This window comes from Girardinichthys multiradiatus, chromosome 7, assembly GCF_021462225.1.
Source record: "Girardinichthys multiradiatus isolate DD_20200921_A chromosome 7, DD_fGirMul_XY1, whole genome shotgun sequence".
NCBI lineage: Eukaryota > Metazoa > Chordata > Actinopteri > Cyprinodontiformes > Goodeidae > Girardinichthys > Girardinichthys multiradiatus.
The window spans coordinates 41186731-41213446 of NC_061800.1; the positions used below are offsets into that span (position 1 = coordinate 41186731).

At 39.9% G+C, this 26716-nt stretch overlaps 2 protein-coding genes and 1 long non-coding RNA gene across 4 annotated transcripts in view; all 3 read left to right on the plus strand.

The window, feature by feature from the left end:
- Positions 1 to 26716, plus strand: part of LOC124870999 (interferon-induced protein 44-like) — a 36443-nt gene that overhangs the window by 553 nt on the left and 9174 nt on the right. The window lies entirely within an intron of this gene.
- Positions 109 to 5028, plus strand: LOC124871000. The gene is made up of 3 exons (XR_007038923.1): positions 109 to 176; positions 244 to 277; positions 4827 to 5028. It is a non-coding gene; the product is annotated as an uncharacterized LOC124871000 (long non-coding RNA).
- LOC124870998 (interferon-induced protein 44-like) lies at positions 5477 to 24724 on the plus strand. Of its 2 annotated transcripts, XM_047369914.1 has the most exons (5): positions 5477 to 5632; positions 5980 to 6053; positions 23048 to 23216; positions 23440 to 23540; positions 24133 to 24724. In XM_047369914.1, exons 2-5 carry the CDS (start codon positions 5985 to 5987, stop codon positions 24295 to 24297), a joined length of 504 nt encoding a protein of 167 aa, XP_047225870.1. In that variant the 5' UTR covers positions 5477 to 5632; positions 5980 to 5984; the 3' UTR covers positions 24298 to 24724. The 2 variants fall into 2 exon arrangements, with proteins under 2 accessions (XP_047225870.1, XP_047225869.1); XM_047369913.1 differs by lacking the exons at positions 5477 to 5632; positions 5980 to 6053 and having other exon boundaries at positions 22216 to 23216.

The following is a 26716-nucleotide window of genomic DNA, read 5'->3' on the forward strand; positions in this document are numbered from 1 at the left end:
TCAAATATTGTCTGTGTCATTTTGGATAAATGAAAATTAAACAACTAATAAACTCATTGTTGTCACATTTTAACTTGTTACTGGCTTCCTAATTACTGACTATGTTTCAGGACGGTTGAAACTTTGAACATGTTTCCTGTTTGTCGTTACAGAGGAACAGACTCCAGAGTCTCCACGTGAGTTTTCTTGTTCCTGAAAGCTTTCTGTTGTCTTTGCAAAATAATAATTCATGCTTCTGTGCAGTTCTGGATGAACCATGGAGGGAACTATGCTGGGGGTGAGTTTACTGTTAGCTGAAATTATGATGCTTACCATCTAGTAAGTTCTGTCTGTTTGCTTTCTCTCCAGAAGGGTGCCCCCTGTCACCCTAATCCAGGCAATGTTCCCCTCTTCTTATAGTTAGTCATATCATCGGAATCATTGTAATTGCTCTTAGTCTCACCCCTCCCTGAGGCCAATTTGCCACTGGAAACCCTACCAGGAGCTAAAGCCCTCAGGATCACCGTTCGCAATTAAGCTTCACAATTTCAATCCACTGTATGTCCTGTACATGCAGTAGACCTGACAATAAAGCAGACTCTGGCTAATTAACCTTGATGATTTACCATGAGTTGTGATACTTTTTTCACACATGGCCAAGTAAATTTTTTTTGTGATAAATGCAATCATAATTTGGGCGCGGTGCTGGTGGTGTAGGGGTTAGCATGCAACCACAGGCTGTAGTCCTCGAAGCGGCCGTCCCGGGTTCGTGTCCCGGATCCGGCGACCTTTGCAGAATGTCTCCCCCTCTCTTTGCCCCTCCTTCCTGTCTGGCTACTATCAAAAATAAAGGCCTCTAGTGCTGAAAAAAAAAAATGCAATCATAATTTGACAGCTGTATTTTGTATTTATTCAGGTTAATTTGTCAGGAATTAAAATGTTTCAATGATGTCAATTATTTACCTGTGGCATAAAATACAAAAACAGAAGTAATCCAACAATAGTTCTTCACAGAACTGTATGTGGAAATTACTTAATGTGATACAAACAAACAAATACAAAAACAAAACATTATACCACTGGAGCTTTCTCTTTTTTCAAACCTCTAAAAAGCCATGTTGGACTTGTCAAACATTTCAACTGTTTATTAAACTTGAAATGAGAAACCCCCCAAAAAATATTTTTTTTGGGCAGGGGGCCCAGTGGTGAGATTCAGGTCGGGTTCATTGGGAGAGGAGGGCTCATGGGGTTGGGATCGGAACTCATCGGGGGTTGGGACTATTTTATTCTGTGGCGGCTCTGGTTGACGGGATTGTTTGGACCATGTAGACCCCTCTTTTGTACATGGCCCCCTCCACGGATGAGGATGGGCGTGGTTGGGGACTGGAGTCGGGGCGGGGGTCAGGGTCCGTGCCGGTGTCGCTCAGGTTCAGGCACAAGCCTGGGTAGCCCAGACCAGGTTCAGGTGCTGGGGCAGTCTGCCTGTCTCCACCCCCGAAGGGAAGGGGACCTGGTTGTCCCTATGGGGTATCGGCACCTGGACCTGGGAGTATAGAGTATGTATGGGGAGTGTGAGTGAGTGTTCGACGTCCATTGTTGTTTTTCTTTACGTTGGGTATGTGGGCGTGAGTGTTTTTATGTGTACGCATGAGGGTGGGAATGTGTGATTGTGATTGTGTGTGCCTGTTTTTTGTGTCAGGTTGTGTCTTGGGCTGCACCCTCTCCTGGATCAGTTTAGGCCCCCATCAAATGTGGGGCCTATTCCCTCCCCGCCACACTACCTGCCGGTGGTTGGTATCTCTGCCCGCCGGTGTACTTGTGGTTCTCGGTATCCGGGGCTGGGTGCTTTGGTGTGTGCTGGCTCACTCCCGGTGGCTGCATGCGGGGCCTGGACCCCTGGGCTCGGTCAAACCTCTGCTTGGGGAGTGATATTTCCCAGGGTCTCGAGTCTCTGGGTCCATGGCTGGATCTGCTCGGGTGTAGACGGCTGCCAGCGGGGCCTGTGGGCTCGTCACTGGAGCTCCCTGGGGCATCTGCACTGTGGCTGCTGGGTGGCTCCCCTGGGATTCTCCCCTACTCCTCTCTGGGGGGGTTATGGTAGTCCCAGCGGTGGTTCTTCTGGGGTTTCTGTTCTCTGGGGGGCCTTTGGATGTCTGTGGCTCGGATCTCCTCTGTATCTGTCCAGGGTCCAGGGGGGCAGGTGTGTGACTCTTCACACCAACTATTGCATATTTTTATGGAGAAACCTTGTAAGCACATGCACATGCACACTCACACTCAGACACACAGGTGTTTAGATTCAGGTGATAACAGATAAACAAATATTCTATATTGAGCAGCATTTACCACTAAATACATCTTGCATTTATAAGTACCTCTCGGTAAAAAGGCTGGCAATACCAACTTTTCTGCAGGTGTAGAAGCAAGCAGGGTGTTATCTTGTATTCTCTTCATCCTTCTTTCTTTCCTCCATTCTATTCTCCTTCTCTCCCCTTTTCCTTTTTGCCCCCCCTTTCTCTCTTTCGTGCTTCTTTTTTTTCCTTTCCATTTCTGTCTCCGTGTCTGTAACAATTGAAATAATCCCAAAGCAGTTTCTAATAAAGTTTCTTGAATATCAAGCAGAGACTTAAAGAGTTAGCTGCAATGCTCCACTTGTGAAAGTAAATCCGTTGGGCTTTTTCTTGGCAGTAAGTCAACAATTTTGAGTGCTTCTCTGCCGGACAGGACACGGAAGAAAAAAAAAAAAAAAAAGAAACCCCAAATTTGAAGTTTAAAATAAATTCCCAATTCATGCACAAGCACTTTCTATTTCTTAAACAGAATGTTCTTGTGCATAAATATTTACTATAGTGATTAGCTAAAGCTAGATTGTTTCCTCTTTTCTGTTTTATTACTCGTTAATATTTCAACCAGTTCTGTTCACAGATGCTTATGAAATATTTCTAGATTATTGTATTTAGTCACTACTGGACAACAATCACAGCACATTAAGCCTCGGTTCTGAGCTGATCTGAAGTCAGCTGATGTGGCTGAAAATCTCATTGTTTTAAGCTTTCTCTTCTGTGCTAAACATGCAGAGTTGTTTGGATGAAATGAAAGAAACAATCTTATGTATTGAGTTCTTCTGCTGGGATTTATTTGTTTGTTTTGTTCCTTTCCAATTGGAGTTGTACAGGTCCTTCTCAGAATATTAGCATATTGTGATAAAGTTCATTATTTTCCATAATGTCATGATGAAAATTTAACATTCATATATTTTAGATTCATTGCACACTAACTGAAATATTTCAGGTCTTTTATTGTCTTAATACGGATGATTTTGGCATACAGCTCATGAAAACCCAAAATTCCTATCTCACAAAATTAGCATATGATTAAAAGGGTCTCTAAACGAGCTATGAACCTAATCATCTGAATCAACGAGTTAACTCTAAACACCTGCAAAAGATTCCTGAGGCCTTTAAAACTCCCAGCCTGGTTCATCACTCAAAACCCCAATCATGGGTAAGACTGCCGACCTGACTGCTGTCCAGAAGGCCACTATTGACACCCTCAAGCAAGAGGGTAAGACACACAAAGAAATTTCTGAACGAATAGGCTGTTCCCAGAGTGCTGTATCAAGGCACCTCAGTGGGAAGTCTGTGGGAAGGAAAAAGTGTGGCAGAAAACGCTGCACAACGAGAAGAGGTGACCCGACCCTGAGGAAGATTGTGGAGAAGGGCCGATTCCAGACCTTGGGGGACCTGCGGAAGAAGTGGACTGAGTCTGGAGTAGAAACATCCAGAGCCACCGTGCACAGGCGTGTGCAGGAAATGGGCTACAGGTGCCGCATTCCCCAGGTCAAGCCACTTTTTAACCAGAAACAGCGGCAGAAGCGCCTGACCTGGGCTACAGAGAAGCAGCACTGGACTGTTGCTCAGTGGTCCAAAGTACTTTTTTCGGATGAAAGCAAATTCTGCATGTCATTCGGAAATCAAGGTGCCAGAGTCTGGAGGAAGACCGGTTGAGAAGGAAATGCCAAAATGCCAGAAGTCCAGTGTCAAGTACCCACAGTCAGTGATGGTCTGGGGTGCCGTGTCAGCTGCTGGTGTTGATCCACTGTGTTTTATTTCAAGGGCAGGGTCAATGCAGCTAGCTATCAGGAGATTTTGGAGCACTTCATGCTTCCATCTGCTGAAAAGCTTTATGGAGATGAAGATTTCATTTTTCAGCACGACTTGGCACCTGCTCACAGTGCCAAAACCACTGGTAAATGGTTTACTGACCATGGTATCACTGTGCTCAATTGGCCTGCCAACTCTCCTGACTTGTACCCCATAGAGAATCTGTGGGATATTGTGAAGAGAACATTGAGAGACTCAAGACCCAACACTCTGGATGAGCTAAAGGCCGCTATCGAAGCATCCTGGGCCTCCATAAGACCTCAGCAGTGCCACAGGCTGATTGCCTCCATGCCACGCCGCATTGAAGCAGTCATTTCTGCCAAAGGATTCCTGACCAAGTATTGCGTGCATAACTGTACATGATTATTTGAAGGTTGACGTTTTTTGTATTAAAAACACTTTTCTTTTATTGGTCGGATGAAATATGCTAATTTTGTGAGATAGGAATTGTGGGTTTTCATGAGCTGTATGCCAAAATCATCCGTATTAAGACAATAAAAGACCTGAAATATTTCAGTTAGTGTGCAATGAATCTAAAGTATATGAATGTTAACTTTTCATCATTACATTATGGAAAATAATGAACTTTATCACAATATGCTAATATTTTGAGAAGGACCAGTATATGCATCTGTCAGACATTTGTTTCAGACAGAACCTAACTGATGTACTTGATGTTCTCAGAGACAGACAAAGGGATCTTCAGTATGTGCAGGAGTACAAACCTGCAAGAGAGGACATCAGGTACCTTCGAGTCCTGCTATATGGACCTGTTGGAGCTGGAAGGTCCAGTTTAATTAACTCTGTCAGTAATGTCCTTCGAGAACAAATTACGATTCCTGCATTGGCTAGTGCGACCACATGTGACAAAAACTTCACCAAACAACTAAGAAAACTAAGATGTTTCTGTTGAACTCAGTTAAAAGTGGTTTGTGTGGTCAGGATGACTTGAAAAGTGCTATATAAGTTTAGTTCATTTCATGCTGATGGTGAAAAATATTGATCTTCTTTTTGAAGCTTGTGAATTTGACAAAGTAGATTCTACAATGTTTTGTAAGTTCGGTGAGGAAGTCTTTTGCAAATTGGTTGATCCCTGCAAATAAGTCTATCTATCTATCTATCTATCTATCTATCTATCTATCTATCTATCTATCTATCTATCTATCTATCTATCTATCTATCTATCTATCTATCTATCTATCTATCTATCTATCTATCTATCTATCTATCTATCTATCTATCTATCTATCTATCTATCTATCTATCTATCTATCTATCTATCTATCTATCTATCTATCTATCTATCTATCTATCTATCTATCAATCATCAGTATGATACTCATAAATTCGCCAAAGGACGAGGAAGCTCAAAGACATTCTACTCTGTGGTCTTCAATGACATCATGGGTCTGGAAGATGGGAGCAACAATGGAGTTCATCCTAACGACATCAAGCTGGCTTTAGAAGGTCGTTTAAAGGAGGGCCACAAGGTACAGTTGGGACTGTTGAAAGCATATGGAGCTGCAGACATTTTTGAAAAGTTACCAACTCTCAGATGTTTGTTCAAACCTCATGGTGAGGTTAATATATCTCAATCTTAATAGCTGATAGGTTTTCACATTTCCTTTGAGAGACTGGAAATAAGGCTAAAAGCCTGTCTGAAATACTTTGTAGGACTATAATAAATAAGTGAACTTTTGCAAAGTTTGTGATTAAAGGTTCCTCTAGATACTACAAAGTTGTTTTAATTACTCTAAATTGTGTTTAGGTATAATTCTGAGTGCATAACGTATTACATAGTCTTTATCTGTGTTGCCCTGGGATGTATCCTCTCCAGAGTATATGCCCACCTCCCACCCACTGACCCCTGAAGATAGACACCAGACCCCTGCGACACTGCAAGTATTATGGGTATGGGAAGGGATGGATAGCTGGTACTAACAAATTTAAAGTGCACACTAATGATCGGAACCAGATCCAATAAAGTGGCCTTAGTGTATGAGCAAAGCTGGTGCTAGAAACAGTTATTTACTCATCTTTAAAACAGTTTTCCACAGCCAGAGAACCTGCTCTTTACCTGTTGTATTCTAGGTTTCTGGAGAGGATCACAATGCATCAAGGCAATTTCTGTACAAATGTTGCATATATTTCCTCAATATCTCTCCAGAAAGATGACGTAATAGCGCTGTAGTCATATCCAATGACCAACAGTGTTTAAGAATGCAATCCACACAATGGCTTCAGTGGACATTAGCAGGTGTGTGCACAGCTCTCTGCTGTAAAACACTAGAACTAAGTAAGAGGAAAATAAGAGACAGACAGCTTATGTTAATCCAGTGCTGGTCTCCATGAGCCCAGCTCCAGTTTGGGATGTAAGAGGTTCTTTCATCTGGACCAGCTAAGATTTAGTGCTGACACTTGTGTAGTTCTCTGATTTTCAGAATGAGCGCCTCAGTTGTGCCTCCGACAAATATTTGCTGGCACCAGTTTAGCTCTGGAAAGAGAATTTAAGTGCACCCTTTCATCAAACATTTTGACAGGTGGGCGGGACTTCCGGTGAGGGCGGGACTTCCGGTGGGGGCCATGTGGGCGCCATGTGGTTGCCATGTGGGCAGGGGGTGTGTCCAAGGGGCGTAACAGTGGATGTTGATTGGTTGTCGTCATTAGGGGCGATACCTTAAATGAGTCAATTAAAACACAGGGGTGTGTTTAAGGGTGTTATTAATAATCTGTATGTTTTTTTCAGGCGTTAATACATCTAAAAAACAAAACAACAAAAAAAAGACATGCATCCTTTTATATTTTTAAAGATATAATCAACTTAATGTTGACCTATCACATGAAATCCTAATAAAGGAACTGTGTAACCTGACAGAATTGTAAGTTAATTTTGCTTTACAGCAGGACCTATTTGTTGAATATATGAGCCAGTCTAAATCCGTTCAAAATAGAAAAGACCTAAAAAAGTAAATAAAAAAAAATTGTGCTTCACTACATCGATGGAACGAGAAAAACCTTCAGCTTCTGCGTCAACATACTGGAAAAGCAGCTGAAAATAGGTAAGACGAATATCAGATTAACAGAAAAAAAAAAAGAACATCAGTATACTGTTTCCAAGTTACAAATTGACTAGCAATGATGTGTTTGTTTTTTGAATCATGAGAGACTCCATTTTAGGAAAAAGGAATGATAATTTTAGTTACCTGTAGCTTTTCTAAAACATTTTACTTTTTCATCTTAGAGTTACAGGGTTACAGTTATACCATATCCAACTGTTAGGGCGATGTCAGGAAGGGGCAGTTACGTCTGTTTCTTAGATAACATATCACCTTTGAACTCAAGAAGGGTTTTGGTCTTAAAAACATAGTCTTTGCAGTTGAGATAACACTGTCATGTTCTGGTATAAATACTGTGTGTAAATGTTGGGGCTCTGTTTCATTGGTTAACCTCAGTGTCAGGGTCTTCAAATGCTGAATGTCTTTGAACCATAACACTTGTTACATTGAAAAATACCAGTACTGACAAGAAAAAATGTCGGTAAATATTTCAGGAAACCCGGAAATTGTGGCTTCTTCTTCTGATAATTCACAAAAGCACAATGACATCTTAAAACGTAAGTAAGTAAGTAAGTATCATTAAATGCATGTGAATGTTCTCAAATTTTGTTTATATATATTGTTTATATATATATATATATATATATATATTTGTTTCTTTGTCATAGAACCCACCGCTGATGACCTTGATGATTTCATCTTGACACAATCAGATTATGGTAAGTAAATGTTAAATGCAATAAAAATATATATATATATATATATATATATATATATTATAGTTAACCCTTGACAATGTTTCAATTTATAGATTTGATGAGAGAGGTAAACCCGAATGATCAAGTTGGAGGATTCAGCGGCTGGAATCCACACTCCAAATTAAGAAGGCGAATTATTTCCAAACAAGAAAAACTCCCAACTACATCTGAACTTTCTTCTAACACAGAAATTACGACAGATTCTTTGAATACTCCTCCGCCAATTATCATCATTTCCCCTGAAGACACACCGGATAAGTTACCGGCACCTCCAGAAAGTAAGTCCTAAGAACTAACTGTTTTTCTTTGAGAGTGAATGTATTTTATTTATGTGTTATTAGAGACTTTTGTTTTAAACCTCAGATAAAACTGTTTACAGATTCGACTGAGAGCTCTGTGGAAGACATAGTTGTCGAGCAGGAGCAAGGTAAGGAAATAAAAATTAAATAAAAACAATATATATATATATATATGTATTTTAAGCATAGTTCAATAAAAATGTCATATAAACCTGTTTACAGATACATCCAAAGATGCCACATTAAATCCGCCCACCAGAAGGTCGCTTTTCAAAGATCAAGACAGCTTTCAGCAGAACGGCACCGTTTCAGTCCAACAAGAAGTGAAATCTGGAGGTTTTACCGCAAAGAATCGGAGTAAGATTAAAAAAAAAACTTGTGTATTTTAAAAACTATTTTCGTTTTATTTATGAACGCTGTGCTGCGCAGCGTAAGATAACTTTTTATTGTCTTCTGTTTTTACAGAATATTTAACCCCGGCCAAAAGACAGCGACTCTTTGCGCTACAAACCCGAGCAACGCTAGTGAGTGGTTTAATGAACGGTACGTTTTAATTCATACATACATACTTAATTATTTTTATTTCCCTTTTTTTTTTTTTTTTTTTTTTTTTTTTTTTTTTTCAGCTTTAATGTGATTATTTCAATATATATATATATATATATATATATATTTATTATCTATTTATTTATTTTTTGTTCATTCTCCTTACAGAGGTAACGTTGATGGTAGGACAGATTGGTCACAGAAACGGACAGCGCAGGAAGACAGTCTCTACAGCCTCACGGAATCTTCGTAATAAGGCCTCATCGTTAACGCTTCTGGCAGCATGTCAGATTCTGTTAAAGAAGCATTTTGGTGACATCAAGGTGATTTTAAACTGAACTGATCACTGTGTTTTTGTTTTTTTGTTTTTTGTTTTTTCTGTAGGTTAGTTTTTTTTTTATTTTTGTTTCTTATGTTCATAGAAAATGGATAACCGAATCAGACTTGCCCTGGATGAAATAAGAAATTTAGTTAATGAACTTAACGAAATTCCCGTTAATGCAGAAGAAAATAGCACACCGTCTCCACACAGCATTGAGCAAAATTATCATAATCTCTCTACGACACACTCCGCAGATCATCACGGGGGTCATTTCAATACGGGAGTAGCGGTTAGTTCTGATCAAGTAATCAGACTTGCCCTGGATGAAATAAGAAATTTAGTTAATGAACTTAACGAAATCCCCGTTAATGCATCTCCTGCTAACAATGAAAATTTAATAAATGAACATCAGCACGGTGACGTTTTAAACGTAATCAATCAGGCTCTTTCCGATTTGAACAGCGAACCGTCTCCACACAGCAGCATTGAGGAAAATGATCCACCTGACACTCATCAGAATCCTTCTACGTCACACTCCGCAGATCATCACGGGGGTAATTTTAATACGGGAGTAGCGGTTAGTTCTAATCAAATAGAGCGAGATCCTCCAGCTGTGGTTGAACGTGAACATTTTAATAACCATGAAATAAGGAGACCTTTTACCATACCGCCGCCCTGTCCAAGTGACGTTCCAGATTTAGCAGCATTCTATACAGACATCATGCGTATTATAATTGAATTAGCCGACGCTGCGAGATCGTTAACCAGACGTAACGACGTTGTGCAGCTGGAATTAGTGGGTGAAAATCTCAATCGTCACATCACATTTACTGTTACAGATGATGGAAATATGATCCTGCCTGCTTTCGAAAACTTCCTCGACGATTTAGTACAATCGAATGCAAATATACCTGTAGATAATAACATGGAATTTGTTCTTCAGGTTGTTAATGACCCAGCAGGAGGTTCTAAGCGTAAAGCTGCAGGAACGTTAGACTGTGAACTGTTTAATAAGAAAATGCGTCATTTGTATATTATAAACAATACCGGTAATCAGTTATGTTTTGCAATCAGCCTCGCACACGTCTCTGATCCTGAGCTCACGGATCACCGTGCTGTAGAACTGGGGAGGAGATGGCAGCATCAGGCAGGCCTTGACGAGCAAACAGCAGTTACTTTTAGTGATATTGGTAAATTTGAAACCATTCTGAAGAGAAAAATTGTAGTGTTTCACAGAACCACGGGCTCTACTGCTCTGTGTAAATTTGAGACCAGTTTCCCCGATCGTTCAAACCCTCTGTTTTTGCTGTTATTTCAAGGTCATTACTATGGGATAAAAAATCTCAAAGGTTTTATGGGGTGCCGATATATTTGTAATTACTGTTACGCCAGCTATCAGAATGCCAATACACACCATTGTGAAGGTTATTGTCCAGTGTGTCGAACATATAAATGTATGCAAGAGATTAGCAATCCTGTAAGCTGTGCAGGCTGTCAAAGAATCTGTCGTAATTCTTCATGTTTCAGCAGACACAGGGAACCGCGCATCAGAAATAGTGCTGAAAGGCCTATGAGTGACTGTGAGTTGGTAAAACTCTGTAAAGTATGCAAACGGATATACGTTATTCCAATCAGTAAACCGAATAAACCACACGTGTGTAATGTAAAATGCAGTATTTGCGGTGAAAATGTACCCCCCAGCCTAGACATTACATGCGATGATCATAAGTGTTACATTCTGCCTTGCAGTGCAATTAATCAGCTTGATGATAAACTGATTTTTTATGATTTCGAATGCCTCGTCAATGAGAGCGGCGTGCATACCCCCTTTCTGGTCTGTGCTAAAACATTGAAAGGTGATGAATGGTACGCTTATGGACTGAATTGCACCCAAAAATTTCTCCTGCATTTCAGGAGGCCAATGTACAAAGGTTACACCTTAATAGCGCACAATGCGCGGGGGTACGATGGTTACCTGATTCTCACAGCAATGCTGCAGTTAGGCATTAAACCACATATCGTCATGGTAGGGAGTAAAGTTCTCTGTTTAACCGACCCTGATTACAGGTTAAAATACATTGATAGCCTGTCCTTCATGTGCATGAAGCTTAGTGCCATGCCGAAAGCGTTAGGCTTTACCGATCAAAGCAAGGGTTTTTTTCCCCACCTATTTTCCTCTGAACAACATCTCCAGTATGTAGGGGCTTTTCCTCCTCCATCCTGCTACGCTGTAGAACGCATGAGTCTTCAAGAACAACAGGTGTTTAGCAGCTGGTACAGAGAAGCGAGCAAAGAGGTCTTTGACTTTAAGAAAGAAGCAATTCGTTATTGTAAAAATGACGTTGAAATTCTTTTTCAAGGATGCTTAAAATTCAGAGACGAGTTCTTTAAGGAGACAAGTGTGGATCCGTTTAAAAGTATCACAATAGCATCAGCCTGCATGAAGGTTTTTGTAACCAATTTCCTTCCTCCTCAAACCTTAGCCATTCCATCACCTCTGGACTACAGACGTAGCAGTAAAACGTTCTCCAGCGCGTCCATTCAATGGCTCGGCTGGATTGCAGACAGCAGAGCCATATTTATCGAGCATGCATTAAATAGGGGTGAAAAGAAAATCGGGCCATATTCAGTGGATGGGTATGCAGAGATTAACGGTGTCAAAGTTGCGTTTGAATTTTATGGCTGTTTTTTCCACGGCTGTAAAAAGTGTTACATGCCTCATGACAAGTGTCCGTTGAGAGGGGTCGCATTTGAACAGTTTTACGCAGCCACTGTTGAGAGAAGCAAGGTGTTACAAACTGTGTACGGCCTTCGTCTCGAAGTCATATGGGAGCATGAGTGGATTGAAATGAAAAAATCAGACCCAGGGGTGATCAGCTTTCTTGAGAAAGTTAATGCACCCGAACCGTTATCCCCCCGGGATGCGCTGTATGGTGGACGCACCTGTCCTATGAAGTTGAGGTACACAGCGGAACCGGATGAAACTGTACACTATGTGGATTACACATCTCTGTACCCTTATGTAAACGCCAACTGCGTTTTTCCCCTCGGACACCCCACCATCATATGCAAAGATTTTGATGACCCCAGCAGCTACTTCGGTATAATCAAAGCTGTGGTCTACCCACCACGTAACCTGTTGTTCCCTGTTTTACCTTACAGAACATCCCAAGGTAAACTTGTGTTCACTCTCTGCCGCTCATGCGCTGAATTAAATAACCAGTCAGGTCCCTGCATGCATAATGATCAAGAAAGAGCTCTGACGGGAGTTTGGGTGACTGCAGAATTCTGTAAAGCTTTGGAGTGTGGTTATCGTCTTGCTAAAATCACAGAGGTGTGGCATTTTGAAAAGAGAAGTGATACAATCTTTAAAGGTTACATTCATTGCTTTTTAAAGGGTAAGCAGGAGGCTTCAGGCTATCCATCTGAAGCAGTGGATCAGGAGAGTAAGTCAAAGTATATAAGCGACTACAAACTGCATCAGGGCATCCAATTAGACCCTGAGAAAATCGAGATGAATCCTGCCAAAAGGCAGGTTGCAAAATTGTGTTTAAACAGTTTTTGGGGGAAATTTGCGCAAAGAAGTGATCTGTCTCAGACCACAGTCATCACTAATCCTGAAGACTTTTTCAGCTTCATGTTCTCGAGTAAATACAGGGTTAACTATTTTCATTTTTTCAACCCTGAAATGTGTGTAGTGCAGTGGAACTACAGCAAACGTGTCATATATCCACCAAGTAAGACAAATAATGTGTTTATAGCAGCATTCACCACCGCTTATGCACGTTTAAAACTTCTCAGCAGCATGGAGAAGTTACAGGACAGATTGATTTATATTGACACGGACAGTTTGATTTATGTGACAAAAAGTGGTGAAACTCCTCTGGAATTGGGGAATTATCTGGGTGATCTTACTGACGAGTTAGATGGTGACAGCATTTCGGAGTTTGCATCGACAGGACCCAAGAGTTATGCATACCAGACCAAAAACCGTAAAAATGTAATGATACGTGCTAAAGGCATCACTCAGACGCATGAATGCAGCGAGTCACATGAATTTACAGGAGATTGATTTTGATCCTAGATTTAGAGCCCCTTTCTCATGTATGATAGTTGGACCCAGCGGCTGCGGGAAAACTTTCTTTGTAAAAAGTATTTTACAAAACTGTAATCATGTCATGGATATTGTTCCAGAAAATATTGTATGGATTTACACATCTTTTCAACCCATGTATGCTGAATTGCAGAAGATGAATAAAAATATTACCTTTGTGGAAGGATTGCCTCATTCTTTTGAAGATGAAAACCTGTTTCCTCCTGATCAGAATCATCTGATCATTCTAGACGATGTTATTGCTCAAGCCTCAGATGATGAAAACGTGATGAAAGTCTTTACCCAGTTTCGTCACCATCGTAATATGAGTGTTATGATGTTGACTCAGAATGTATTTCATCAGGGAAAGTTCAGTCGCACTATTAGTTTGAACTGTAATTATATGGTGTTGTTTAAAAACCCGAGAGATAAACTGCAGCTGAATATACTGGCCCGCCAAATGTTTCCATCTCAAAAGGGTCTCTTCTTGGAGAGTTTTGAAGACGCAACGAGAGAAGCTCATGGATATTTAATCATCGATTTTACGCCTACCTGCCCAGAACATTTCAGACTGAGAACGGGGATACTTCCTCAGCAGTGGCCTGCTGTGTACGTACCCAGAACAAAGTAAGTCATCATGTCAGTGCGTATAAAAAGGAATTTACCATTATTCAGAGCTTTGTACCAGGCCTGTCCACAGAAACGTAAAGATATTCTCGCACACTGCTCTCCCGACTTTATTCAGGCTCTGTGCGAGATTGCACTGAATATCCTAAAAGGTAACATTAAACTATCACCCTCTCAACACCGACAATTGAAGAAACAAAGAAATATCATCAGATTGTTGGGTGATAAAAGAACCGGGATAAAAACTAAACAGTTGGCTCTCAAAAAGCAACGAGGTGGTTTTATTCTGCCCATCTTAACGGCTCTTGCTCCCTTGATCGGTGATCTAGTGGGTGGAATCATCAGGAGATAATGTCTCTCAGAACATCGCAGAAGATGTTTCTCATTTCCCCTCATCAATTCAAGCGTCTGACCCAGTCAGACACGTCCATCAGACAGACGGCGGAGGAGAATTTGGATGCTGAAATGAGAGCGATATTAAACGAGCCGGGTTTGACTTCTTATGAAAAAATCAAGAGATACGATGCTCTTCTCCAGAGGTATCTGACTTTACTTAAGCAAGGTGTCAAAGAAGAAAAACAGCGGGTCAGTTTAACGCTGCAGCGTGACACAGAGGTTCCTGAACATGAGCGGTCCCAAGAAAAACAAGGCCCAGGGCAGGACGAGGCCCCTAAGGATCAGGTTCTTACGGAAGTACTGAAAAGCCTTCCTAAACACAATCGTAAAAATGCCGAGTACATTTTGAAGAAATTATCCGAAAGAAGTGAGAGTTGGACTTCGCGAGGTGAATTTGTATTTAACGGAAATATTATAAAGGGGTCCCACATGATTGATTTGTTGAAAAATCTCATGCTTCCGTTTAAAAAATCTGGAGCATCACAAACCCGAGGATGGTCTGACTTTCTACACACCTTGTCAGAGGTAAACATACCTATATCTTCAGTCATTAACCCTTATGCTCGTGAAGAATATAGACGTTTCAAAACAGAGGGTACATCGATTGAAAATGGGGGTACACCACCCAGCGTTAAGCAGAGAAGAAAAAGAAGAAGAAGGCAGATAACTCATTCTCCCCACTGGTCGAGATCTGAGCTGGAAGATCCAAAAAATGCTGATGGGAGATCAAAAAAGTCTCTTCGTAAGACGACACTACCACCCCAATGGATTACATTTTCACCATAAACCGTTATAAGAAAATGAAACATGTAGCCTATTTCTTTTATTCAATAAAATATTTATTGATTATATTTTTCAAGTCTAACTTCGTTCTCTACTTCACACACTAACATATGATATCATTACACAAATATTAAATCATAAGAAGAAAAAAAAAACAAACAATGAAAAAAAAAATAAAAAAAAGACATTTTAAATTCCATAACAATCCAGAAACATCTCCAAAGAGCATGTTCCGTGAGTATAAAATGTACAACTTTGATTAATGACACATTTCTGATATTTTTTCACAAAGTTAGATACCATTAAATCATTCTTAATCACATCTCCGGTGTATTTTGACAACACTTGCTGCAGTGATAATCCGCACGCTCTATGACATAGATAAAAAATGCAATGGTGACCGCACACAGTGGACAGAGTGTTTTGAAGCTGATTATTATGATACAATATTTTTGAGGATCTGTCTTCTAAAAATGTTACGATGCTTGACGGGTAGAACTCGAAATCCGGAGAGAATCCATAAGAGTCAAAAAAGCTGGATTGACCATTCTCATCCAATGTCAGAGCTAGCCAGTGTTCCCCCGGCATGTGTGAAGGATGTGTATTCACGATAAAGTAGGCCGGCCCTGGGAATTTGTCAGCTAGCAGCGGCAGCTGGTCGCACGGCCACACACCGCAAAACAAATCTCCCAGCAGATGACGCATCAGGCTCTCAATTTCATGATTATTCATGCCTGATTAGATTAATAATAATCCACCAGCACACGCCTCTTTGAATCAATCTCTAAAATAGAATCATAACAAGCGTAGATGATCAGCGTGGTGGTATATGGCAACGGGTTTCTGAAGCGCATTTCCAATCTTAAATTCCCACTGGAAACTGGAGATAGAGCATCTGTGTCCTCACCCGGGTTAAGATTAAATGTGAATAGAGAGTATCCTTGATTAAATTCCTGACGTGATATACTCAGTGGAAGATCTTTTAGATGTCGTCCTGTAGCCGTAAACAAGTTGTAATACTCTCTCACTGAATGACCTTGGTTAAAATTTGGCTGGAAGGCTTTAGCAGGAATTTGTCTGCCATCCTTACACAAAGCTAAATATTCCATATCAAAATGATTAAAGTCAAACGGATTGAGATTGCGTGTTCCTGTAAAAGCGTCATGATCCAGTAACGCAATCACCACATACTTGGGAAAGATGCCTAAGAAAAGATTCTCTTGGTTGCATACCCTTGAATTTTCAGGGATGGAATATGTTTTTACATTCACACGTGAAAGTGGATACAGAGCATTTGCTTTCATTAAAGCTGAAGCGTGCCCCAGTCGTACAGCTGGAGAGACAGTAACCTTTTTGATAAAAAGAGATGCTCCTAATATCCTGAGTTTGTAAGTGGAGTCTCTTGCGGCCATGAGACAAAAGGCATCGTTGGCTCTTGTAAGTTTAATTTTAAGGTCAACAGAGTTTAAAAGAAGTCTCTCGCAGAAAAATATGTCTGCATCCAGGGGGCCTAGGAGATGTACCTCCCTGGAATTTGCCGTAAAGCCTGCTCTGCTGTTAAGACCTTGGTTAGGGCCGTTAGTTGTAACAATAGAGTTCAGAGCACCTGCAGTGTCTTTATAAAAAAGACCAGAGCTAAACTGGGTTTTTAAAGAATCCTCAGAAAAGTTTAACAATGTCTCAATCATGGCTCTATATGGATGTGTAGCGCTGGATTGTGAAATCATTCGATCTCCGAGAGTGACGTCACACTGACTGAAGATGGTGTTTAACGGGTAGTTGATGAGCCCTACAGGTGCATCATCTGGCAGGTTTGTTCCATTCTCGTTAGTAATTTTCACTCTGAGATGCAACAGCGTATCGTTGAGATCCAGATACTTTTCTCCGTCTCCCGGAATGAAAAACTCGATCGGCCCTCCATCGGTGATTGCTGATAAAGGCTGGATCTCGGTGTAAATTTTATCTTCGATCGATAGCTGTGTCATCGGGGCAGAAAATAAGTCCAACTCTGCCAGCGTGCACTCTGATGATTTGTTATGTAAAAGAGCCATTATTTAAATATATCAAAACTTGCGGATGACTTCCTTCCTCTTCGTTTGTCAGCTGCGACTGATCTCCTTTTTCGCGTTTGTCGTTGTTTTTTAACCGTCCTTAAACGATCACCAGGGGGTCTTGTTCTGGGTCTTTTGGATAAAACCATAATTCCTGAACCTTCTTGACCGTCGATGTGTGCAGAACCACTCATTTTACTCACGGCTCTACCGATGACATCCGAAGCGATATTTGATGCAGCCGTTTTAAGATGGGGTTTTGCAATTGCAAATCCTTTTTTAACCAGAGGGGATACGAAGCGGAATAATTTTGAAAATAATGATCCAATTCCGCGTCCGTACATGACCGGGGCCCCATAAAACCCTGGCAGATTACCGCCTGATTGACTTACATAGTAATTTACAAAGCGATTTGGATCACGTCTCAGACTTAGATGTGCCATGTTCTCTCTTGCCTGCTTGATGCAGTGTTGAATGACCAGCATAATATGAATGATAACCAATCAATCTTAGAGGTTATATACATATCTCTGGAATAGTTTATACAAATAAAATTTATCTCAGGCTACGTTGTGATATCACCGGTCTGAAGTGTAGTCTTATGACGGTCTTTCCATAGACGAAATTTACAGGAACGTTTTGGTCCGATTTAATTTCTATATTGATATTTTCAATATGTCTTCTGGAGACTGGAAGGTAGTGGGCGGGGTTAAACGTCTGAGTAATCATATCACTGAATGTGCCTTGTACTTTGACGGTCCGCAGTAAAGGTGCAAAAGTGTCGCCTACTATTTGTGGGCTGACCACGTCGCTGTAACAGTATAGGTGATAGAAACCAGCCTTTATATCCGCCGGAAAAGGAGCCAGTTTTGGTTCAGAAACATGAATCCATTCCCCTGGTTTCACGCCAATCATATAAGCTAGAGTGCTGAAGAAGCGTATTTCATACGGACTATTTGCTTGAAATGCAAATCTCTTTTGAACTTTGCTGAATTTAATGCGTAAACCCGATTTCAATTTTTTGAAAAACATTTCCATCTCTGTCTCGAGTTGAACAACGCTGTTATAGTAGCCACTTCTGATCCTTTGCGTATTGATCTCCACATCACCAACCTTCCTCCATTCAAAGTAGGCATCATAATCCGGTAAATTATGCCATGTATGAGGGTATGAAATCTCGGCTAATGCAACCATCCATTGGCCTTCTAAATCAATATGTTGAGCTAAATTTACACGGAAACTTGAACTGGTATTATTTTTAAACACTTCCATGCTAGCATTAGATGGAAGAGTAACGTAAAAGCCATCATCCTCTACCTGACGGTTCATGATGCTGTGTCAACTGTGAGGTTTAGTGCAAACCTTTTTTATACGTTTCGAAGTTCATCAAACTTGATCCAACTGTTGAATTTCTCAGGCCAGTTTTTCCAGCTTACAAAAACCTGTTTGACTCCCTTGACCGTACGTCGTTTTAATATTTTTTCCACTTGATACATCTTGTCGTTAAATATTTTTACTTTTTGAAGTTCCTCAGCGTAAAAGGAACCCTCGATAGGTTCTCCATCCAAATCTTTGAGTTTGTATACAGGAGGAGAACGGGGTATCCGGTCATAGACTGTAAACACTTCATCCGTAAAACTCTGTTCGTATTTTTTGTCAAACACTCCACGGACCTTGGATATTCTGACAAGATCCCCTTGTTTAAACGTTGTCACTGAGTCCTTGCAATATCTGTTGGACTTGACATCATACAGATTCTGAAACACTTGAAAGGCATTTTCAGGGGTCACTTCCATAGGGCTCATTTTAATGCTGGAGTGGTAGGAATGGTTGTAGCTTCTAGCTAGGTTTTGCAGTACATCAACGTACCGCCGGGTATTGTTAGCTGTAAAATATCTCCACATCCTTGTTTTTAATGTGCGGTTAAATCTCTCGACCACTGAAGCTTTTGCTTCACTCGCTGTGGCAAAATGTTCAATACCGTGTTTCTCCATTAAAACCTTAAATTTCTTGTTAAAAAATTCTTTACCGGCATCAGTCTGAAGTTTTTTGGGGATCTGACTTTCTGTAAAAACTGATTCAAATGCCTTTACCACCTCAGCGGCTGTTTTCCTCTTCAAAACTCGTACATACGCCCTTTTTGAAAAGATGTCAATGACTGTTAATAAATAATTATAACCATCATTTTCCATGGCCAGAGCTTGCATGTCACAGAGATCAGCCTGGAACTGCCTCAATGGTCTGGTGACAAAAACTCTGTTTCTCGGGAACTTTATTCTTGCAGGTTTATGTAGAGTATAGGTATCTTCTCCTGATAAAAAATCTTTAACTTTTTCAACCGCAACCTTCTTTCCCGTTTCATCTTGCATAACCCTCCTCAGCCTATCTACACCCCCAAAACTTCCCGGATTTGAAGGGCTATAATATACTTTCTTCATCAGCCGTCTTCCTGCAATCTCTGCCGATTACTTGTTAAATAATGAGAAAAAACACACAGGAGGGTAGCTTTATCCTTATTTTTTTTTTATTTTATTTTTTTTTATTTAATATAAACAAAAAACAACCAGAAAACAAAATCAGATAAAATGCAGATGAATTCAAACACTACTAGCTTTTTAAACAACACTTTTGGGAAAGGTTCCTACTTTAATTGTATTTAATAGTAAAAAAGAAAAAAGAAGAAAAATCATATAATGCAGATTAACTAAAGTACTGGAATACTAAAAAAAATAAAAAATAAAAAATGATACAACAACAAGTCATCAAACATGTGAGATCAGTTTGTCAGTCCATAGCACTCTGAAACAGAGTTAAGTTGTTTGAGATGTTTCTCATCGACCATGCGATCATAAACGTGCGCTATTGCCCTGTGGATGCCTTGTACCGATTTCAGTTCATATAAAACCGTCTTGGCAATCGTCTTCACTCTGAAGTCATCCGCTTGTATGCTTCGAAGTACCAGAAGATTCTGAATAGCAGGAATGAGTTTGGGGGTTACGAGTCGTCGTACGATGCGTTGAAAGTTGACTTGGTAATAATCCTCCCCCAGTACCTCCAGGCAATGGTGTTGACGCTGGCTTGGGTGGTTCGTTATACATCCATAGCAGGTTTCTCTGAGATAGTTCAAAGAGGTTATGTTGAATAAATGAAGTATCGCTGTTTTCACCGTATTGATGAGGGTGGTTGAGAACCAACCGTCAATTTCGTCCTCCTGGTTACTCTCATCCTCTGCTGAAGGCTGAGGGTCCTCCATCGGTTCCAGGGTTTGTGTAGGGGCTTCGGTAGAGGGTGAGTAGCCGGTGGCTACCTCCTCCTCCACGACCACCTTCATGTCTTCAGGCAGGACATTCGCGTCTACAGACTCAGCCATGAATAGCGGTGATGGTGAGCAGAGGTCTGGAGAAAGCGGTAGATATTTCATGTTGTATCCTGTAGGTGATGCAGGACTGTAGTGGTTTTCTGAGAATGAGGATGTTGAGGTGGATGGTGAGAAGAGGTCAGGGGAAGGCGGATGATATGGTCCAATGTTGAAGCTTTCATCGTGCTCAGGAGAGAAGTGGATCTCTGCTCGTTGGTTGTAGAGATCCCTGTATGGTGTCGGTCCACTCATTCTCATGATATGATTCTCAGTGTCTGTGAGCTTGCAGTTATCCCCCCGTATATATATCATAGGAAGGGGCGTGTCCTCAGAAGAGGGTTCGTTCTAAACGTAAAACAGGAAACGTCAGCGTTTTTTTCACTGACATGACATCGATCCAACTTCGTGACTTTTGGAAAAGGTCGGAAAGACGATGTCCAATTTCACTCATCTTCTCTGCCCAAGCTTCAAACGGCAGAGCCAGCATTGTCTTGAATACGCCGCAGTCCTGATTGAAAGCCTCCAACACAAACAGATCTGAGGGACTCGTCCGGTTGTTCCTGCGTCTGCTTGCCCGAAAAGACCAGCGGCCATTTGCTGTGGTTTTTGACCCCCACACTGCGCTAAAGAGAGGTTCTCTCTCAGCTATTTCAACATCGGATGGTATATGAAACATTCTCGCCCGTTTTACAGGTCGAGGAGACAGTTCATTTTCTTCTTCTTCTTCTTCTTTCTCCCTCTCCTGCCTTGAGACTGTTTCAGGGCTATCATTAAGGTGCGGGATTGCAAGCTTTAACACAGCCCAGTCGCTGTGGGTGAGTGTACACAGAGCCAGTGATCCATTAAATACCTCGTCTTGATCCAATTGATACAGGCAAAGCTCTCCTATTTCATACATGAAAATATAACCCCAGCTGCCAACCAGGCCATATGGCTCCAAAGACCATTCTTCCTGCAGAGTCTTGAACGGGGGTCTTTGTACCCTGCAGATGTAGTATGTTGATTTCTTAGGAGCATTCAATTCACGGGATGAATACTGGTAGACGGTCACTGGGGTTTCGCACAGAACTGACATACCTCTTGGCCGAACCGAGGTCTGATTTTCAACCATGGTTGTTGAAGTTGATTTTGGATCCTCATCATCGGTAGAGTATGTCACGACGGGAATTCCGATAGGTATCTCCGTTGAGGAAGTATATGATGCAGTTGCTTGTTCATCATCATCATCTTGGCACGCGTTGCGTTTCTCCTCCGCTTGACGATAAACTCTCTTAACTCTAGCCATTGTTGAACGGGTGTTCTTTTTTTTTCAACGAATGCTGCATGTAAAGTGCAGAGTTTTATCTCTGTATTTAAAGTAAACACTAAGGCACGCCCTATTGTTTTCATTGGGTTATTCAAGGTTTAACGATGCTTACAAACACACCCCCTCTATTTTTAATTGGTGCTGATGCCAAACAGTTTCCGATAATACCATATTTGTCTTGTTCTATTTATAACAAACACACCCCTGTGTTTTAATTGACTCATTTAAGGTATTGCCCCTAATGACGACAACCAATCAGCATCCACTGTTACGCCCCCCTTGGACACACCACCTGCTTGACCACGTGACCTCCTGCCCACGTGGCAACCACATGGCGCCCATATGGCCCCCACCGGAAATCCCGCCCTCACCGGAAGTCCCACCCACCTGTCAAAAAGTTTGATGAAAGGGTGTACTTAAATTCTCTCTGGAACCTCAATGGAAAAAAGCATGATTGTGAGCTGAAAGCTATGTTTAATGCAAAGATAGATCAATTCTAAAATCTCTGATGTGTGCATGTTTCAAAAAGTCTGAGGTTCTTTTGCAGTTTGTGATAACAAAGCTTCTCATGAGTCTGCATGCTTTGCATTAATCAGCTTCTTATATTGCTTTGTGTTAATTTGGATAATGCTGATGTAAGTTGCAGAGGGATCTTTTTCCACCAATAAATCCCAAGGTTTTGACCAGAGTTAAGTAAATAAACCCTGGAGGCAAATTGTTTGTTACAGTGTATATTTTTCCAGTTAACATGCACTAACAATAGCATCAGCTGTCTGCTTTAAAAATAACAGCAAAATATTTAAACTTCCCTGTTGGAAAACACTTATTTCAATACATTGTCCTCATTTGTTAAACGGGTTACTTAAAGACATGTTGACATACATGCTGACTCTGGGTGAAAACACATGGGGTGCCCTGTGATCCTTTTCAAACCTGTTCTGTTCTGATAAAACGATCCACAGCTGAAGTCCAGTAATCTGCTCTGTTTCTGCTCATTTGAGCACGACACGTCCAAAGTATGGTAATGCAACCATTACTGTGATGGTCAGGTGTGTTCCTTTTTAAGGCTTGGATATGGCCTTGGGCTGCTAAAATGTTTAGATCTGGTGCAGAAGGTCCAGATAAATATCCTTGAAGATTATTTCTCAGCAGATTCAACTTAACAAACTACCCAACCAGAGGCAGAAAAGATCAGGATGATGTAGAGCATCATTTCTTGATTTGATAACCAGTTGATGAAATTAGTCCTCCTAACATGTTTGTGTGAAAGAAACATTTCAAACATTCTTTGTCATTTTAATGTTTTCCAGTTCAACCAAGTTTCTCCAGTAACTAAAAATGATCCAGGCTATAACAAAAGCCCCTCTGCTGACGACAGAGTTCATGTCCTGGTCTGTGTGGTGTCTGCCAACACTCCACAGATTAAATCATCAGTTCTGGAGAAGATGAAAAGCGTCAGAGAAACAGCCAGTGAACTGGGTAAGAGCAGAGTTTACGAATTATTATGACCTGTTTTTCCTGAGATTCTTCAGACATATACATATATGAAGAAAATGTGAAGATCATTGCCTTGGTTTCTAGTAAAATGTTATATATATTAATTATAATTGACAACAAAACTTTCCCTTTAACGTGTATCACTTTAAATTCTTCAGAGGTAAACCTAAAACTAAGCGATCTGAGAAAGGTTCTGTCTCTCCAGGAATTCCTCAAATGGCCATGATGACCCACATTGATGATGCATGTGGTGAAATTGAGAAAGACCTGAAAACTGTGTACAAGAGCAAATACCTGAGGAAAAAGGTGAGTTTCAGTCAATCTGTTCAGACTCTAACTGAGACTGTGATGACTTTTTTCTGAGTTTAGCACTCTTGAGGTACTTTTACTATTGATCTTTCTAATATAATCAATATAATATATAGCAAAAAATAACTTTATCAATATGTAAAAAAAACAAAAACAAGACAACCTCAAAGTTTCAACATAAATAGAAAACCTTATTAGAACTAATTAACCTGAGCTGACTGTCTCCTATATTGGTTCTCCTATTCACCTTCTGCTATTTAAAACAGTTTTTATGAATCAGTCTGTTCATATTAAAACTAATTTAGTACATTTCTAGTCCTACTGACAACTGAAAGTACTTTAACACTATTGGAAACATTCATCCATCCAATCTGGGTGAGTGTTGTGGGATGAACTGGTAATAAAACACAGAGAGGATCAAACATTAATTGGAAGTGAGAGTTTAGTGGCAAAATTATATGATATTTATCAGAGCTGGCTCTTTCTGTGGAAAACCAAACTGGTTCCTAGAAAAAGTTTGGTACTGGCAGCTCTGGAGCTAGATCCAGGAACCGCTGTGGTGGAAAAATCCATATTTTATATTTTTCAGATAAAGGACTTCAGTGCAGCAGTGGGAATCCCCATCAACTGCATCTTTCCTGTGAAGAACTACAGTGAAGAAATCGACTTAAACGATGACGTTGACTTTCTGGTCCTGAGCGCCTTGAAGAAAATGGTCGACTTTGGAGACGACTTCATCGAGAAAAACTGTTGAGATTTGAAGGAAACACTAAAGGTGGAGGCATTCAGTTACATGTAAAAACAGTTAAAGCTTGAATATATGTTGTTTCAGTAAAATAAAATAAAAAACACTAAAATATTTGTACGCGTTAGGTGGCAGTATGTGTAATTTACATTGCTTTACAACAACTGATTCGTACAAAATAAAACTTTGAAGGATTTCAAAACAATTCTTTAACAATCCTGACATAACATCATGAAGCAATAACATTTTTAGACGTGAGAGATATTTTCAATTTTCTAACACACTAAGGATATTTGAACCAATATCAATGTAGAAAGCAGAGCAGCAAGATAAATAACATATATTGTGGATGTTGGGGATCAGTTTAATTTTTGGGTGATTTGTTCAAAGTTTATGTTTTCCTGGTAAGGTGTCATTAAATAAACTATTTATCCTATTATCAAGTCCCTGTTTTTATTTTTCTTCCTGTGATCCAGACTGCAATTTTGTGGACTTAATTAATAGTTTGTCTGGCTTCCTGAATAAAATTTATAATTTATACTTTTAGGCTGATTGTTGATGGAAAAAAAATTGTTATCACAAATCTTTCGGTCAATATTGAAATTATGATTATTGATGCATTTTTGTTTTGTGTCTTTGTCTTTAAATCCAAAGAGTTCTGACACAACTGAATTCTTTGTTGTTGCTTTTTTGTTGGCTAAACATTGCCACTGCTGCTTACAATGTAAATCTATTTATATAGCACATAAAAACAACAAATGATGACCAAAGTGCTTTACAATTTTGTCAAATGAACAGATAAAACAACTGACAATATTAAAAAACTTGCTAAAATAACATACAGAAAAGCATCATAAAAGTATTGGCTTTAAAAAGAAACTTGAACTAATTTTAATGTTCAGACAGCTCAAACGTGATAGGAGTGCATTGCCTCCGTCTGCCTAAATTGGCAGATAAACTTGAATATTATCAGCAAAATAGTGGAAGAGAATTTTCTAAAAATAAAACCCAAAGGCAGCATGTAAAGGTTAAAAGGCAAAGGACCTAAAACAGAGCTTTGACGGACCCCACAAGTCAGAGGAGCTGTAGAGGAAGAGTATTCCCCTAAATGAACAGAAAAACTTCTCTATCAGTCAGGTAGGATTTTAAACTAAAATAAAGCTGTGCCTTTGATGCCAACTGCCTGCTCAAGTCATGAAGTAAAATATTATAGTACTTGATATCAAAGGCAGCACAAAAGTCTAAAAGCACTAAAAGAGCAGAGCTTCCTGAATCAACATTGAAAAGAAAATCATTAAAATGTTTATAAAGGGCCATCAAAATACTATGGCTGGAATTAAAACCTGACTTGATTTCTCACCAATGTTATTGGCTATTAATTTATGAAGTTGATTAAAAACAACTCTCTAAATATTCTGACAGAAAGTAAATTTCGAAATTGGTCTAAAGTTTGTGAGAACTGTTTGGTCAAATCTTTTCTTACGGCACATGAAATATTTTTGCTACTTTGCCATTTCTTACTTTTTTGCTTTTGTTTCTGACTTTCTACAGGTACAGTTAAGCTGAAAAGTATTCACAACCCTGGGAAATTAAGATTTAAGCTTTACTTTAGTCTTTTATAAAACAATAAAATAAAAATGTTTGATGGCATTACAGCAGTCAGACCCTTCTTATAATTGCGAACCTAGTTTTCGCCTGTTTGTCAGTATGTTTGCGATCACCCTTAATCGAAGCATGTGGGTTCAGCCTTCAAAAGGGGCTGCAACATGTATCAGTTGAGACTAGTGATGTGACGTTCGTGATGTGACAAATGGATTCTTTTAAACGGCTCTTTACCTTAAACGATAGGACTCAAGTCTTAGTGAGAGACGTCATTTGTGTTTCACTAATTTGTTTGCATATAATACTCCTTTTAATTAATTAAATTTTAAATTATGTTATATTACTTAAATGGATTTTGAACAGATCTTAAAGATTTGGTACCCATCACTAGTCGGGACACATTACAAAATAAGATACATGCAAAATGAAATATGCCAGTGGAACACATAAAATGGAGGAACAATTTTTCAAACAAGGGGTTAAATTTCAAAATATATAGGTTACATCAAAGTTAAGGACTGTGTGCACATTTGCTGAAATGTGTGTGAAACTACACTTACCGATCAAAAGGTGGACGTTCAGTGTGTGAGAGGTTCAATCTAACTCACTGAGAACTGATCGGACTCACTTTTAAAGAGATGTTAAAGAGATTTGACGGATCAGCCAAGATGTTAGCTGAACTCACTGTGGTAATGAGGGTTCTTATATTGTTAAGCCCAAACCTATTCATACCCCTTATTGTAAATATGAATCTGAGAATATTATTTATTTTAATATTTTAATATTAATATTTTATCAAATAATATTTCGGTCTGTTAAGGAGTTC